At 35.4% G+C, this 15,527-nt stretch overlaps 1 protein-coding gene across 2 annotated transcripts in view; it reads right to left on the reverse strand.

The window, feature by feature from the left end:
* The window catches only part of LOC125646048 (26S proteasome non-ATPase regulatory subunit 14), a 68,434-nt gene extending 54,396 nt beyond the window's left edge, over positions 1-14,038 (reverse strand). For both annotated transcript variants that reach the window (XM_048872171.2, XM_048872170.2), the window contains exons 1-3: positions 13,894-14,038; positions 6,083-6,157; positions 3,355-3,474 (exon numbers count right to left, since the gene is read on the reverse strand). In XM_048872171.2, coding sequence (XP_048728128.1) covers positions 3,355-3,474; positions 6,083-6,157; positions 13,894-13,941 — 243 coding nt within the window. In that variant the 5' untranslated portion in view covers positions 13,942-14,038. The remainder of the gene's footprint in view (positions 1-3,354; positions 3,475-6,082; positions 6,158-13,893) is intronic.
* Between the last annotated feature and the right edge of the window lie 1,489 nt (positions 14,039-15,527).

The following is a 15,527-nucleotide window of genomic DNA, read 5'->3' on the forward strand; positions in this document are numbered from 1 at the left end:
TGCATCGATTTAAAAACTGACTATACGCAGAACAAGCTCTTGCATATCGAATCAGTTGAGATATATAAACACCATACCATATGCAGGTGATAATGGAATATTGCTACATAAATATGGGAAGTTGACAATGGAGAAGCTGAAATCATCCCGTTTGTCATACAGTTGAGTTGTCAGTTTGCCTTTAATGTCTACTTTCAATAAAATATCTAAGTATGAAGCAGAAGTGGATGACTCTATGGTGTCCTTTATTTCGAGCTCACAGGGATATATCAAATCGACATATGAATGAAAGTTATTATTGTTAATAGAAAAAACATCGTCGATATATTTAAATGTTGAATTGAAGGCCACAGCGAGAGATTTTTTCTTCTCACGTAGAAGTTTTTGAATAAATTCTGCTTCATATGGATATAGAAACAGGTCAGCTAGCAAAGGAGCACAATTCGTGCCCATGGGAATTCCAACAGACTGTTGGAAGACCTGATCACCAAAGCCAAAGACCACAAAGATATTGTCAATGAGGAACTCTAGCATATTTTTTATTTCAACATCAGAGTATTTGTGCGTGGAATCAGAGTGGTGTTTAACAAAGTAAGTTTTTGGATGACTGCAGTCTATGCGAAAGACATCAGACCATCGGACCTAACCGATGTGCAGTGCCTCAGGTCCGATGCGTCATTTTTTACACCGGGCCGGAATGTCTGGTGTCTCTGTCCGGTTTTGAGTTTTACTATTTTGACGCGGAGTCATTTAAATGTGTGTTATTTAAGTAAAAAATATCGCACAAATCCAAATATGTAAATGAATGTGATTAAAACCACATGGACTGTCTACAGTATTATGCAGGAGCGATCCCCGGTAAAAGAAAAGCTGTTAGGCCTACTGAAGATAAAATATCAATAGTATTACTATAGTATAATAAGATTTCCTTGGTTCTGCGTTTTCACATGTTTCACATTTTTAAATTAGGTTTTTCGGTCTGACAAAATTTGGTTCGGTCCTGTGTGTTCATTGATTACACAGGACCGAATGTCCTGTGTGGTTCAAAATACTTTTGCATAGACTGCGACTGATCACTAGATATGAATATTTCCGTTTTCCATTTTTGTTGAAGATGCAACTGTCTATGATGTCAAAAAGTCTAGTCTTTAATTTATCGTGAGGAATGGTCGTGTATAGTGTTGAAAAGTCATAGGTTTTGATGTTATTGATTTGGGAAAAGTTTTGCGATTTCAAGTTTACTAAAAGTTCTTTAGAATTTTTTAGAATCCACATTTGATTAACACCACTTCTGGCATATGTAGTCACACAGTAAGTTTGAAGTTTCTCCTTCACAGCTGTTAATATTTTTGTGAGGAGCACTTACTGGATCCAGCAATGTATCTTTGTAAGGGTTTTTATGTAGTTTAGGAATTCAGTATAGGTATGGTAACTCATGTTCATTCGACCCATTGACTGGGATATTAAATATGTCTAAAACTGAAGCATGATTTTGAAGAATTTCATCTTTTGAAAGGGCAGTTGTTGGAGTATAAGTACGATTACCAAACATGGAATGAATGCCAAGTTCGTTTAAAATACAGTTGTAATAATGAGCCTTACAAACAAAGACAATGTTGTTACTAGCTTTGTCAGATGGAACCAAAACATATTCCTCATGTAACTTATCTAATTCTTTTATCACTTCTGGTTTACTAAACACAGAAGGATAGATGGTACATACTTTTGTTTTCATAAGTCTAATGCAGGATTTTATTATTCCTCTTATGCTTTTAACCCATTCTGACAATGTATCAAGTTCTTTTTCATATTAAGCCCATTGTCTGACATAATCTTCAACAGAATTCATAATAGAGATGAAGTTCTGTCGCCAATTAAAATACCGAGGTTCTCTGTATTTAGGACCTTTTAGAATAAGTGATTTGAGGTCCTCATTTTCAACTATATCAACATCACCAGTAATGACATGTCCAGCTGGACTATAGTTGAAAGAAGATGAAGAACAAGAACACGTTGGTGGATTACGTATAAGATGGTCTATATCTAGGCACTGCAAAGTTTGTTTATAATTAAAAAGTTTGGATGCAATAGTAGAAGTATAGCTGTAGGAAATACAGGGTGTAGACTTGAACTTGAAATAAGTTGGAATACATGACTGAACCCTTTTATGACGAAAAATGTTGCTTATATTGACGGCATCTATTCCTTTGTTTGTAAATTTGAGTTTAAGGAACTGGCGGCATGATTTGGAAGGAATATCATCTATGACCCGTGCTGGTTTAAAGAGCCTGTGATAGGCAGCATCCATAATCATAGAGTTCAGTCTATATTCAGGAGTTGAAAAATCCAAGTATAGACGAGCCATAGCTTCTTCAAATAAGGTGTGTAAAACTCTCAATGGAAGCAGGAACAGAGTAAAGTTTTGTACGAATATGATGTGGACCTAATTGTCTGTTGACATAAGGCATGGAAATGCAGTGCCTAGGGTCCTGATCCAGTGATCTTATCAATATGACATTGCACACTTGCAGTTTTTCACAAAAAGATTTTCAAAGAATTTTCCCATTTATCCCATTGTGAAATGTTGAAGCACTGGGTTTTGTAACATATATAACACCACAAGAGAGGACAATCACTTGGAAGGTGATTAATGAATAGAGCATGCATGCGTTATGTGCATGTTGCGAGTTGAAATACAGGAATACAACAATCTAATTAAAATCAGACTTCTTAGATCCGCGCCGTATACTCTGCGCAAGAAGAACTGACATAACCCGATTAGGGGTCATGTTCAACTTTGAAACCGTCGGTGTTTACAATTCAAAGAAAACGGCTGCGATTGTTTGGTTTGAAAGAAAACACATCACAGTTAGATGTGACGTCACAATGTATCATTTACGTCGACTGGCGTTATATTCCTCGCGTTAATTAAGTAAACTATTTTGAAAACTATTCAAATCGAACCCATCCCTATTCATACATAAATCGCAATTCACAATTAATTTGATTTGGGTGTATTTTATCTCGTACGTTTTGTTGTTTGTATGGACGGAATAGATTAGGCATTATTGCGAAAGTTTAAAATTCCTTATGTGAGAATATACAATTTTATAGTGTGCAATAAACTTCATGGGAAAGCGATTACTGCAACTTGTTTACGAATTGCCAGGAACCGCCTGAATAGCCATCATTGTCTGTATGGTGCAATCTGACTGGCTGATAGTTCTCATGAATATTCCAAGTAAAAAGTCATGTGGACATGACCCCCAATGGGGTTATGTCAGATCCTATTATAGCGATTGTGAGCGTATCCTAGGATCTGATTTTAATTAGATTGAGAAATACAATACATACTGTTCCTGATTGTGGCATAGCAAAAACATCAATCACTCGAACTGTATAATCATCTACAAACTCGCCCAACATCAGCCCCATCACTTCCATGGGTACTCCAGCTCGACCATGCTTCAGCATCTGGAAAAATAAGTAAGTTATCCTTATGCTTTTTGTCTAAATATATATTATAACAGATCACGGATGAAATTTTGTTTAGACTACCTGTTATATAAATAGTATTATGTTCTTCTTCGTTACACTCAAACGAACATCAGAGTTGGCGAAAGAGCGTAAAAAACTACCAGACATGTCCTGTAGATTAAGGATGATTTACAAAATCTACCAGACAAATTAACAATTTTGCAGACAGAATAAAAAAAACCCACCTGAGATTGTTTAAACTTCTTTTATTTTCAAGCTTTGAGTGTGACAGTTCAAAACATTAACTTGTGTTCAACAGCTCTCTAAATTTTGATCACACAGGATTAAATTTTCTTATCAATACACAAACAGAAGTAGAATGACATGTGTAATATTAAAAGTATAGACACGGAGTGGGCTTACGATTTCTGGGAAAGCAAGTTCTTGGTATATACGCAAGTTATCTTTACCAAACTTAGTTTTTGTTTGCATAAAAGTTGTCTAGAATGTTGGGGTTATGTAACCGGAAGATATGAAAACACTTCTGTTCTGTACAGTGTTTACTTGAACTCTGAAGTAAAACTGTAGTAGATGCTATTCACATGACGTTGTGGTAACGTATATGACGTCATACTATTATGACGTCATATAATACATAATATAAGTGTGTATAGATCTCTATGATCACAAATAAGGATTACTAAACTGTCTGAGTTTCACGACAAAAGTCAACAAACAACACAGATATGATCCTTATTTTTTTTGTCTACTAATATCTATCAGACAGTTTGTCAGATGAGGTTCTAAGTTTTACAGGACAAATTGAAAATTTACCAGAGATACTCAGTTATCTGGTAGTCTGGTGTCTTTTGCCAACTCTCGAACATAAATCATTTATAAAATAATAAACGGGAACAACAGCACTCTCAGAAGTGCAGTTTATCACATGTATATAGTACAAAATTTTGTTAATTTTCTTTTCCCCAAATCAACAAAACATTTAATAACATGATTTAAATATATAACAGCTAGTATATAAATAATAAATAAACATGGTTTATTGAGGGCGGGTGGGTGGGAAAGCGTGTTACTGCATTGAGAGGGAGCTTTCAAATGCGGTAAATTCTTACAAGAGAAAGTGTGCACTCAAGTGTTGAATACTTGTAGAACAGGTATTCTATATTTACTTTAAATAGCCAATCGGATTGCAGGATAAATAACAAACACCAAGTAAACATGTGTTCAATAGAACGACATGTTGTAATCACTTCAATAAATATATTCATGTCTGTTATGTATTTTTTGAAATGATATGCCATGGTTTTATCCAGCTTTTAAATACCAACTATACTCATTGATGATTGCTGATTCTTTTCTATATTGTAAGACTTTGATAATTATACAAAATAACTTATAATATATAAAAATCAATATATGCACCCAGGGGTGCAAGAGCCGAGTTGCATGGGATACATTGTAAAGTCAGGAATGATGTGGCATATTTATAATTGGGAAGAACTAATTTCAGTTTTAAACTTTTCGAGTTACTGTCCAGAAACCATATTTGTCTGAAGTTTTCAATCTATTTTCGGTCACTGTGACCTTTACCTTTGACCATTTTTCTCCAAAACCATTAGGGGTCTTCCTTACCTGGTACCCAACAATATATCAAAGTTTCATTTGATTAGGTTGTAAACTTTTCAAGTTATCATCCGGAAACCAATTGTTGACGCCCAACCGCCCACCCACCCGCCAGCCCACATCACCAAACCAATAGCCAAGTTCAACTTCGGTGCAACTCGGCTAAAAATGATTTTCGGTAAAATTCTCATACAATTTTGTGCAGTTTCTATAACTGACGAGAAATTTTTACCCGTGGAAGGGGAAATATTAATTTGTTGTCAAAGGGGGAAAGGTACCCTTTATCAGTAGTAAAGAGAACCTCGATGAATCCCTGTATGCTCAAATAAATGCTGTTTTCATAACAACCAAATGCACAATATTCATTTATCCCCGTAACAAATGCCAGTGAAAATATAAACAAGAGGCAAAAGAGCCATAATGTTCACGTAAGTCATATTAGCCCTGCTGTTCTTCATCATCAGATTTTTGAAAGATTTTTTACTCTCTTTATTCTCATGAAAATTTTTGACCACACAGAGCCATAACTTCCACACAACAGAGTGATACATCTATAACATGTATGGTCTTCTAAAAGACTTTTTCTGTTCATATTCATGTTTTATGCAAAATTTAATCCCCCATTCTATCTCTACCCTTAAACGTCCATAATTTGAAGGAAAAAAATGTGTTTGTGAAACACTAATGCTCGGTTTACCTGATCAGGATATAGGGACCCCAGAGTATCTTATTTGCAAGCAAAGCACCTTTTTCAATATTCCGAAATAAATCACAAACAATTCATATAAAATACTTGAGAGCTTGTATCACTCTTTCGGTGGTGAAATCATGCATACTTCATAAGAGGTGTTTTAACGAATCATTAAATAAAATTTTAGTGTAATGAGCTACCTTAAGCTTTCAGCCCTGGTGAGCTAAAACACACCAAAAAACAAAGATTGCAAAAGTAAAATCAAAGTATTACCTTTAGTAGTGCAAGTGAGGAAATGTAAACTTGCTCTGCTGTATCTACTGTTGGAGCATCTGTTGGTGGTGCACCCTTTAATGAAATCAATGACTAAATGTTTATTCAGTATATACATACATACAAACATAAATACCAAGGATAACCCATGAAAGCTCGAAAGCTTATTTCCAATGGGGTCCTTTGATGCACGGATGTTTGCGCTAGGGGGTCATTTATGTGGGAGGAAACCGGAGTACCCGGAGGAAACTCACGTGTCCAAGCGAGCGACCGCCATACCCTCTCACATACAACCACTGCCGATCGTGGGGATCGAACTCGGGTCGCAGCGGTGAGAAGCGAGAGCGCTACCTCTGCGCTACCCGGACACCCTATATTTCTAATGTTTTGTTAGTTATAATCTTATGCTTTTTCAATAGATAAACAAGAAGCCCACAGGCTTTTCAGTCACCTGACTATTAGTTAAAAGTATCACTGTCTAGTAGTCCCAAGGAGTATGAAATGAAGAAAAAATATCCTCTTCTACAGTACAGGCAACACGGATCTCTTGTTTACCACGTTCCCACGGCAGGAAAAATCTAACACAGTAATTCAAAGGTAACTCAGGTAAACCACATTCTCATCGCGGGATGACTATCAGCTACCTGTCCCCATCGCAGTAACATTCCTTGGAAAAAAAATTGATCTGTTTTGTACCATAAACAAATGCGAGTTATCTCCCCTAATCTTATTATCAGATGCTTGAAAATTCGGCTTTCGAGTCTTTTTCTGATTAATCAAATACATGCAGTCAAAACTGCCATAGCGTCCCACTGTATTTACAAGCGACTCACTGTCATATGTGACCATAAAAAGTTCCGCCCAAGACGCTACCCTATATATTATACCTGTATTAAATGACCACCTGTCTGACGTGACCAACGACCATGATTTTTACAACCTTTTCGTGTAATTGCACAAAATTTTACCTTTATCTAACGACTACATTTTTCAATTACACAGCGATTCCTACTTTCGATTTCGGTTGAGCACGACTATTCTGGAAATTATCGCCCCTAACACATTCGTTTTAAAACACACAGTTCGGCGGTGTTCTTGTTTAGTCGGCCCTCTGAATCAATTATTATACTCAAGCTGTCAACATGAAGGGTCGTGTGTGGTTAATTGATAAAACCCGAATTGTTGTTTATTTAACAAAATCAAGGATCAGGGAATCAAGGCCGTTGTATTTGAAGGTGTGAATTTCGACAAACTTTCAGAAGTGCGGGGTAGATCGGAAATAAACATCTAACACTTGTTATACTATTTTGTCAACAGAGTGAAAAATAAGCCCGATTGCGATTTAAAGCAGGTAAATATTGTGCTTAGGAATGAAATTTTAAAAGGAGTATTCACGATTTTCCTGCATGAGATACTTGAGGTTTCCAGAATCATGACCAGAACTAGCAGCTCACTTTGACATATCCCGAGTATTTGACAAATCCGAGTTCAAGAAAAATGCCTGCAATAGTTCAAAGCTTTCCTGTGCACAATGGATATTGTGATTTATTTAATGTCTGTCAAATTGAATAACATATTTTCAGCATTTATTGTACAAACGGAGATGCAACACTTCATCACTTGCTTTCTTACCACCAGACAAGCATTGCATTTTTTAAAGTTACAAGTAGACTATACGTAAATACTTTTAACAACAAAATGTTTATAAAGTTTTAGAAAATTTACATGCAGTTCATAAATGACATTTAAATCTCATGAAAATGTGTAATATGAAATGCATGCAAATTTTATCATTCTTAAACAGATTAAATGTAACTTTTGATAAATAATAAATTATGATACAACACATTGTTTTCTAGATTTTTAACTACACTGTATTATCAATTTTATTTTACAACTATTAAAACCGTACTTGATATTCTTAATGATATAAATTCCAAATACATGTAAAGTTATTTTCTCCATTGTTATGATTGTACAAACTATTTCTGAATATCATTTGCAAAATTTTATGCATAAACTGCAGAAAATAGGCAACCTTTATTAAGAGACCACCTTTCATATGTGACATTTTTTCCATTCTCCGTTGGACCCACAGTGTGATTTGGCTACGTCATTGCATCCTCAGTTCCAAAAGGGGATGGAGAAGTTGACTCAGTAATTTGACAACTACGCCTAACGCTATTAAAACAAAGTTCTGTACGTATTTAAAGCCAAACCTCGATATACCAAATCTTCAAAACACGACTGAATTCATTGTTTAAACTTACATTTTCACTACATACCACTTCAACTGCCTACCATAGAAGAGAGAGAGAGAGAGAGAGAGAGAGAGAGAGATGTCTATAAATCGAACTTCGTTACCATTTCAAAAGAAAGAAATTGCCGTTGTCAATAAAAGCGACGGGGCTTATATTACTTCGCATTGGGATGGTTATAAAGGGCAAGTGACTGTAATCGCAAATGAAAGTTCCTAGCATAAACAACACATATGACATGGGCGGATCCAGAAGGGGGAGGGTCCAGGGCGTCCTGACCCCCCTCCCCTTTGGAGAACCAAACAATTTAAGAGTTATTCAATTTTAATGAGACTTTGAGTCCAAATGATATGAAAGGTAGATACTTACATGTATATGTACTACTAATTGCTTCATTCAAATTTATCAACACCAGTATAATTATCATTTAATTCTAGGATAAAGAAGACGACACACTGATAAAATATTTACAATATTTTCGTCAGATGCAAGTATCGCTTTTAAAAAGAATTCTTAAAAAGTATATGTAACATAAAAAAATTTTTTTAAGAAATAGAGAATTTGAAAGTGAAAAGGAAGTGCCAGGAAATGTTCAGAATGCAGGAGTTGCACCATATATCCTACAGCTTCTGGGGGCCTAGGCCGTCCCCAGCCTACTGGGAGTAACCCTCTCTCTCTCTGTCTCTCTCTCTCTCATTTCTTTGCGATATTAGACATAGATAGCGGATGGATGTTGTGAAAAGTATCTAAAAGATCAAGTGCTGACCCCCCCCCCCCCCCCAAAAAATTCCTGCATCCGTTTCTGTAAGATCTACTTCACAAGCTCATATTACAGAGATAGAATGATACCCTAATTGGTATCCAGGTTTTCTGCAATTCATTGTAGTTACTTCAGTGTGTATTTTTTACGACAAGTTTAATTTTTAGAGAATTACATGCTCAAACAAATGTGATAAAAGTTGATGATCAGCTTTAAATATCGTCATATGCTGTTCCACCCCCCACCCCCCTCTAAATATAGATCTATGATCATTTGACACGGCATGACATTTTAGTGAGCAAAATATTTACGAAGGTAATGTGACCTGGGTTAAATACTAGATGATTTAAAAGAAGAAAGAATGGAGTTTGAATGATATCAATGTTGTTTATTTGTGTTTGAATGCATGATGATGCTCATTGTACATTGATAAAGTGGCTTTTTTATAGGATCCGAAACAGTGACATGTGAGAGAGTTGGTTGGCGGGGATTTCTACTTTTACTTTTGAGGATGCAGTAAACGGACGACAGGAGGGGAAGCTGCGCATTTCCTCGTTGGATGATTTGTGTACATGTGTGGACGTGGATGTCATTTCAGTGAGTTCACTTGGATTTAAGAGGCTGAGCAAAGGCACAAAGAAAATGTTTCCTGAGTATAGAGTCTGAACAAAGGATATTGCATCATTCCTGATCAGGCAACTCTAGCTTATTCATTTATTTTATTTATCATTTTTTTTCCCCTTTCTTTTTTTTGAATAATTTTTTACTCCTTTATTGGTTTACAATATTACAGAAGGTGAAATGTACATGTGTAACTCTTTCTGTGTATGTGTATTTGTTTTAATTTGGGGGTGGGGGGGTATTATCAGTTTGTGTAGAGTGTCAATTTTGTGTATTGCTTAAAGATCAGTACCAGTGCCCTAATGTTGAACATTGGGCAGATATGTAAATTGGCACTTGGTTGGTTCATGCAGTCCTCCTTGACATTGACAGAGCTTTCCCATGGAGACTGTTTCTCCAAGTTATGCGTAGAGTGTCGGTCATCTATCTGTGTATCGCAAGTACTTGGTGCAGACAGCTATCATTCTGAATCCCGTGAAGGAAGGGGATATAGACTTCCTTTGGAATGACGTACATACTCAATGTTGCGTCGCTTGTGGAGACCTACATCTTGAAGAATGACCTTGACTTTTGACCTTGACCCCATTTTTTAAGTCAACCACTTAAGACCTTTTGGAGGAGAGTGATCTTCATCTTTGACCTTGACCCACTTTCAAGGTCATTCAAGGTCAACAATCCTAGAATATCATGTGACTACTTCCTATTTTTTTCTCAGTTTCCAGTTTTGCTTATTATGAATAAAATGTTCCAATTTCAGGCAGATGTTTAAACTTTCTCTTTTCTGTATTCCTCTCTCTCTCTGGCTTCTTGTTGATTTGTTAACTGTCCGAGCTCGGTATAGATCATAGATAAATTGATTTGTTTTGTTGTACTTAAAAAATTTAAATCAATATGTGAATAAAACAACTTCAATTCATATATATGACATATGTTTTATTGCTGCCTAATTAATCAGGATTATAATTTGAATTGTATGTGGAAAATGAAAACACTATCAGATTAAATGAAATAGAATTTATGGTATTATACATGTAGTTATAACAGGGCTCGAAATTAACATATGTCCATCAGTCTGTGACTGGTTAAAGGTCTGGCGGACTGACATACATTTGTTTTAGACAGTCTGATGGGACTGGTTAATTTTTTAAAGCATCATTTTGGAAAATATACTTATGGAATCTTGTACATGCATTTGGCATTCCTCCGTAGATATCAAACAAACTCAAACTCGGTTAGTAAATATAGATTTCATAAGTGTTACAATATTGTCTGAGGCATATTGAGTTAGATTCCATTATTTCATTGAATAACATTAACAAAATATGTTTGATTACTTCTGGAAAATTCCGATGGACTGGTAAATTTTTCTGCAGACTGGTTGAAATTATACCCTATCAGTCCGGCTGGACTGGTGATGTAAAAAGTTAGCTTCGGGCCCTGTTATAATTGTATCAATGGAATGTCCATTTAGCATTTTAAAAAATTATAATTCCTTTATGAAAATAATAGTATCATTATCTTTTTAGGTGGCTTGTTTTCCTGAATGGTACAACATAAAGTACTCCTGCCATCTGCACAAACTGAACAACGACTTCACTTGGAATCAGGGAACTTGAAAATTAAAATTTAATGGATTGTTTACTTGTTTCTTATAGTCAAAGCATTTCTTAACTTATATTATGGCTTTAGATAGTTGAAATAAATGTTGATACATTGTTTTTAAAGTGTTTTATTCAGTTTGAGGATGACTGAAAAAATTGGCAAAAAAGTTTAAAACTTGCATATTTTCAAATACCCATATCTTTGACATATGTTAAGCGATCTGAAAAAACATCGTACCATTGTAATCCTTGTGAATTTACCTTTCTTTTGATATAAAATATGTGTGATTTTACAACTTTTAAAATGTTTGCCTGTCATTGCTAACATCAGTTGCAGAGAGTTTCCCGCGTTCGATGAATTGGCAGATCAAAAATGTCTAAAGTTAGGATACTTTGATTGAGCTTCGTCCTCACACATTAGGTGCTAATATTGCAGGATAATTTTTGTCCTGTTATGGATCTAGATACTAAGGCCAACGACAAAAATTGTTGAGTTTCCGCTAATGTTCCAGAAAAAAATAGGGTAGATAGGTAGGAAATAAATTTTATTTTATTTTTAAATTTTATTTTTTCAAAGTATGCGAAAACATTGTAAACTCTAACAAGTTCAATGATCTATTGAATTTTATACTTTCAATGTAAAATTTTGCTTAAATTGCATTGCAAGTAAACTTTCAATCTTAGCATTTCACCTGTTATTGGCTGAGGATTATTTCCAGATGTTTTAGAAGAAACAATATTTTTCAATGAAACATATAGCATAAAACACAAATTAAAGTTAACTCCTTTATGCCCCTATTCTATACAAGTACCAGATATATTGTTTCTACATTTAGATTGGTTGTCAAAGCAATACTACTATTGGATATGTTTGACAGGAAAATAATGTGATGATTTTGATAAAAATATTAAATCATCACCAAAATATCAACATCATTAACATATTTTAAGTTTATTAATTCATTTCTGAATGTACTTTCACAATCTAAATGGAACAAGGGTAGGAAGACAGTCTAGGCAGATCCCACTTATTCTAATGGGATCCAACTCTCTTCCAGCTAAAACTTGTTACCGGACATAAATTTTTATCTTTAAAAAAAAGTCTGCACATCTTTTTCCCCCTCGGCTCTCAACAGCCATCAACAACTCGGATGCGTTCACTGCTTTATTTGTGGCCCTTTTCATAGTGTATTCAGTTAGAACTGCAGCAGAAACCATGGATGTGCATACAAATTTGATAGAATGGACATTCAAGTGCACTATATAACGTCTGTCACTCTGCACCATGACCTCCATATAAACAATGCCCGCTAAAGCAATAGCACAAGACAGTGGCTATAAATAGCCACCGTCTAAAAACACCATAGGAGTTGGCAATTTTAACAAAAGAAAGTCTTCTATGGAAACATGACACTTGGCAAAGTCTCTCAGCCGTCTGTTAACTTCAATTGTCAAAGCACCGTTGCGTGAGGCAAGCAATGGAGGTACAGTACTAGGTCAACCATCATGCCATGCTGTTAGTTACAAACATTATCAATGTTGTTTAAACGCTTGACACAATACCATGCAATTTTGTACATCGTTAAAGCGTTTGAATGACTTCATCCCAATGTCTAACTAAAAAGAAAACCAAGAACCAAGAATATATTTTTTCCGGAAAAATGATGATTTTGTTTTCAAATTAGCGGAAAAAATTTCTAGGGTCGGGGCTATAATTTAGGGTCGGTCAGGTTAGCGGAAACACAACATATTTTATCAGTGGCCTAATGCCAATATTTTTGCTTCGCTCTCAAACAGTCACGGCCCAAAGGAGCTCTCCCTATAGGTAACACTTATATACATGTTTAAAAGGAAAATATAGGAAAGCAATGAAAAATTAAACCATACTTATGGAACTTGAAAATTCTGGTACTAATGGCGTTGATTCGAATACTATTGCGTGGACATGTATTTCTCCATTTTGAATCTCGTCTACCCTAGTTCACGTCATTCTGAGATGTTACATAAAATTCGTAAAAGCATGTAAATCTTATTTTCTTAATCATATATAATCACTTTTAACGCCATGTTTGTTGTTGTGGTTCAGACGCTATGTTTGTAAATTTGCTAAATAACGACGCTGAATATGACGTCACAATGTACTGTTTACATCAATTGCGTTATATTTCCCGCGTTCAATATATAGGCGGATCAAATATCCAAAATTAGGATGCTTTGATACAGCTCCGTCCTCGTGCTAACTTCGGGTTGTTTTTGTTGTTTTGGATATAGATACCAATGCCAAAATTTGTTTGCTTCGCCCTCAAACACGGTCACGCCGTAAAACATTAGTTTTAAACAAAAAACAGCATATATGCATTAGATAGAGTTAATTGATTAGTACAGATAAAATTCAGGTGAGAAAATAAATTGCTGAATATATCAAATATGTAAAAATAGTACTGCACTATCGAAAACCGGTGACGCCAGGATAAAATTAAAGTTCATTAAACAATGTATGCTAACTGGTTCCACCCTCTCTAACAGTTGTGTCGTAAAACATTCTAAACCATACAAATTTACAATATTTACCTGGCCTAAGCCTGGCATACCACCGCTTAAGCGTAGCAACCTATCCATTTCAAAAACGATTTCTCTTTATCATTCGACACAGGAACTAAGGAAGAGAAAACTATTTCAAACTTTTAGGTCAAAGTGGGAATTTCCGGAAAAAAGCAACCATAAACAAAAACATATCTTGTGATTGGATATTCTCTTTTGAGAAGTGGACAGGCATCATAGTCTACATCGCAAAATTCTGGAATACGAGGAAATGCCAGTACCGGTGACGTTTTACGTTTAGTTAGACTGCCGACATATTGAAATGACCTAATTTTTGCTCATGCCAGTCATGGTTTTTTTTCCATTTGTTAAATGATAGCCTTTATTTATTTAGGATTACACAAATTAGCATGACGCTAGTTTTCATTGCGATCCTGCGTCAAAACATGCTCAGCTTTTGGATTTCTTTGATGGTCGAAAAGCAACATTATCAGTGTTATTCCGGAATTTTATAAGCGAATGTTTTGGGTTTCCATTTTATTATTAGTTCGAAGTTCCCGCTTACACGTTGATTATGTACGTACGTAAGATATATTGAAGTTTTGTATTATTTGTTCCCGAATAATAAATTGAAGTTCTGCATATAATAATTTCGTTTTTTATTTAGTTTTGGTTTGCACTAATGGGCTTCCGTAATTTGTGTCCGAATAATAAATTATATAAATAAAATCCACCACCAAAATCCGCTTTGTCGTTTTAAAAAAAGGTGTATCATGTGTACATTAAATGTACACATGATGCAATTTTTTTAAACCGACGAAGAAAAAAAAAAAGACAAACTAAGACAATTTAAGGTGTAGTAATTCTGAATAAGGGTGAGGCACCGAGTACTCACAAGCAATAGGAACTTAGTTTCGGAACCAGGTGCAAAGTGCCCAGCCATCTTTACAGAACCGTGTAAATAGAACCCCGGCTTGTGTCCCAGTGTATTTTTAAGAGCAGAACCCGGGACAAGTATTCCAGTAAATAAGAATAATCCTTGTAAATGATAGTGATTCCATATATTTAATTATTGGCCCAAGTATTCCACATATATATTTATAGTTCACAAGATCCTTTAAATCCTATGAAAAGAACCCTTAGAAAACACGTTACATTTTGGTGGCAGCTGGCTTAAGGGATAGGGGATATTTGATTGTTTAGATACATGTATATAAAGTTAATTTAACTGAGTAGATTGTATCCTTCACTGCCCCGGTTCTGGGGGATCAGGTTCAAATACAGGGTGTCGAGTACTGTGTGCACTGTGTTACATATGTTCACGACAGTAAGATTTAGCACAGTACTTAGGCGGGGGGGGGGGGGGGTCCAAGAATAGTTGTTACGGGGAGCGCCACTTTATGATTGAGGCAGGGGGTCTGGGGGCCGCCTTGAGGCCCCCAATGGGTCCAGGGCGAAGCTCCTGGATTTTACAGGTTTTATAGAGCTTGAATTATGTTTCCTATTTAGTCATTTGTACTATTTTCTATCACTTTTTATAAGGTGAAATTAATGAAAATGACGCAAATATTAAGGGTTTTTGGAAAAAAAATTAAGTTCTCCCAATAAAGTAATTCAAGAAATCAAAAGATTTTATTTATTTCTCCGGGAGTGGAAGAAATTAT

The sequence above is a fragment of the Ostrea edulis genome, chromosome 6 (assembly GCF_947568905.1).
Source record: "Ostrea edulis chromosome 6, xbOstEdul1.1, whole genome shotgun sequence".
Taxonomy (NCBI): Eukaryota; Metazoa; Mollusca; class Bivalvia; order Ostreida; family Ostreidae; genus Ostrea; species Ostrea edulis.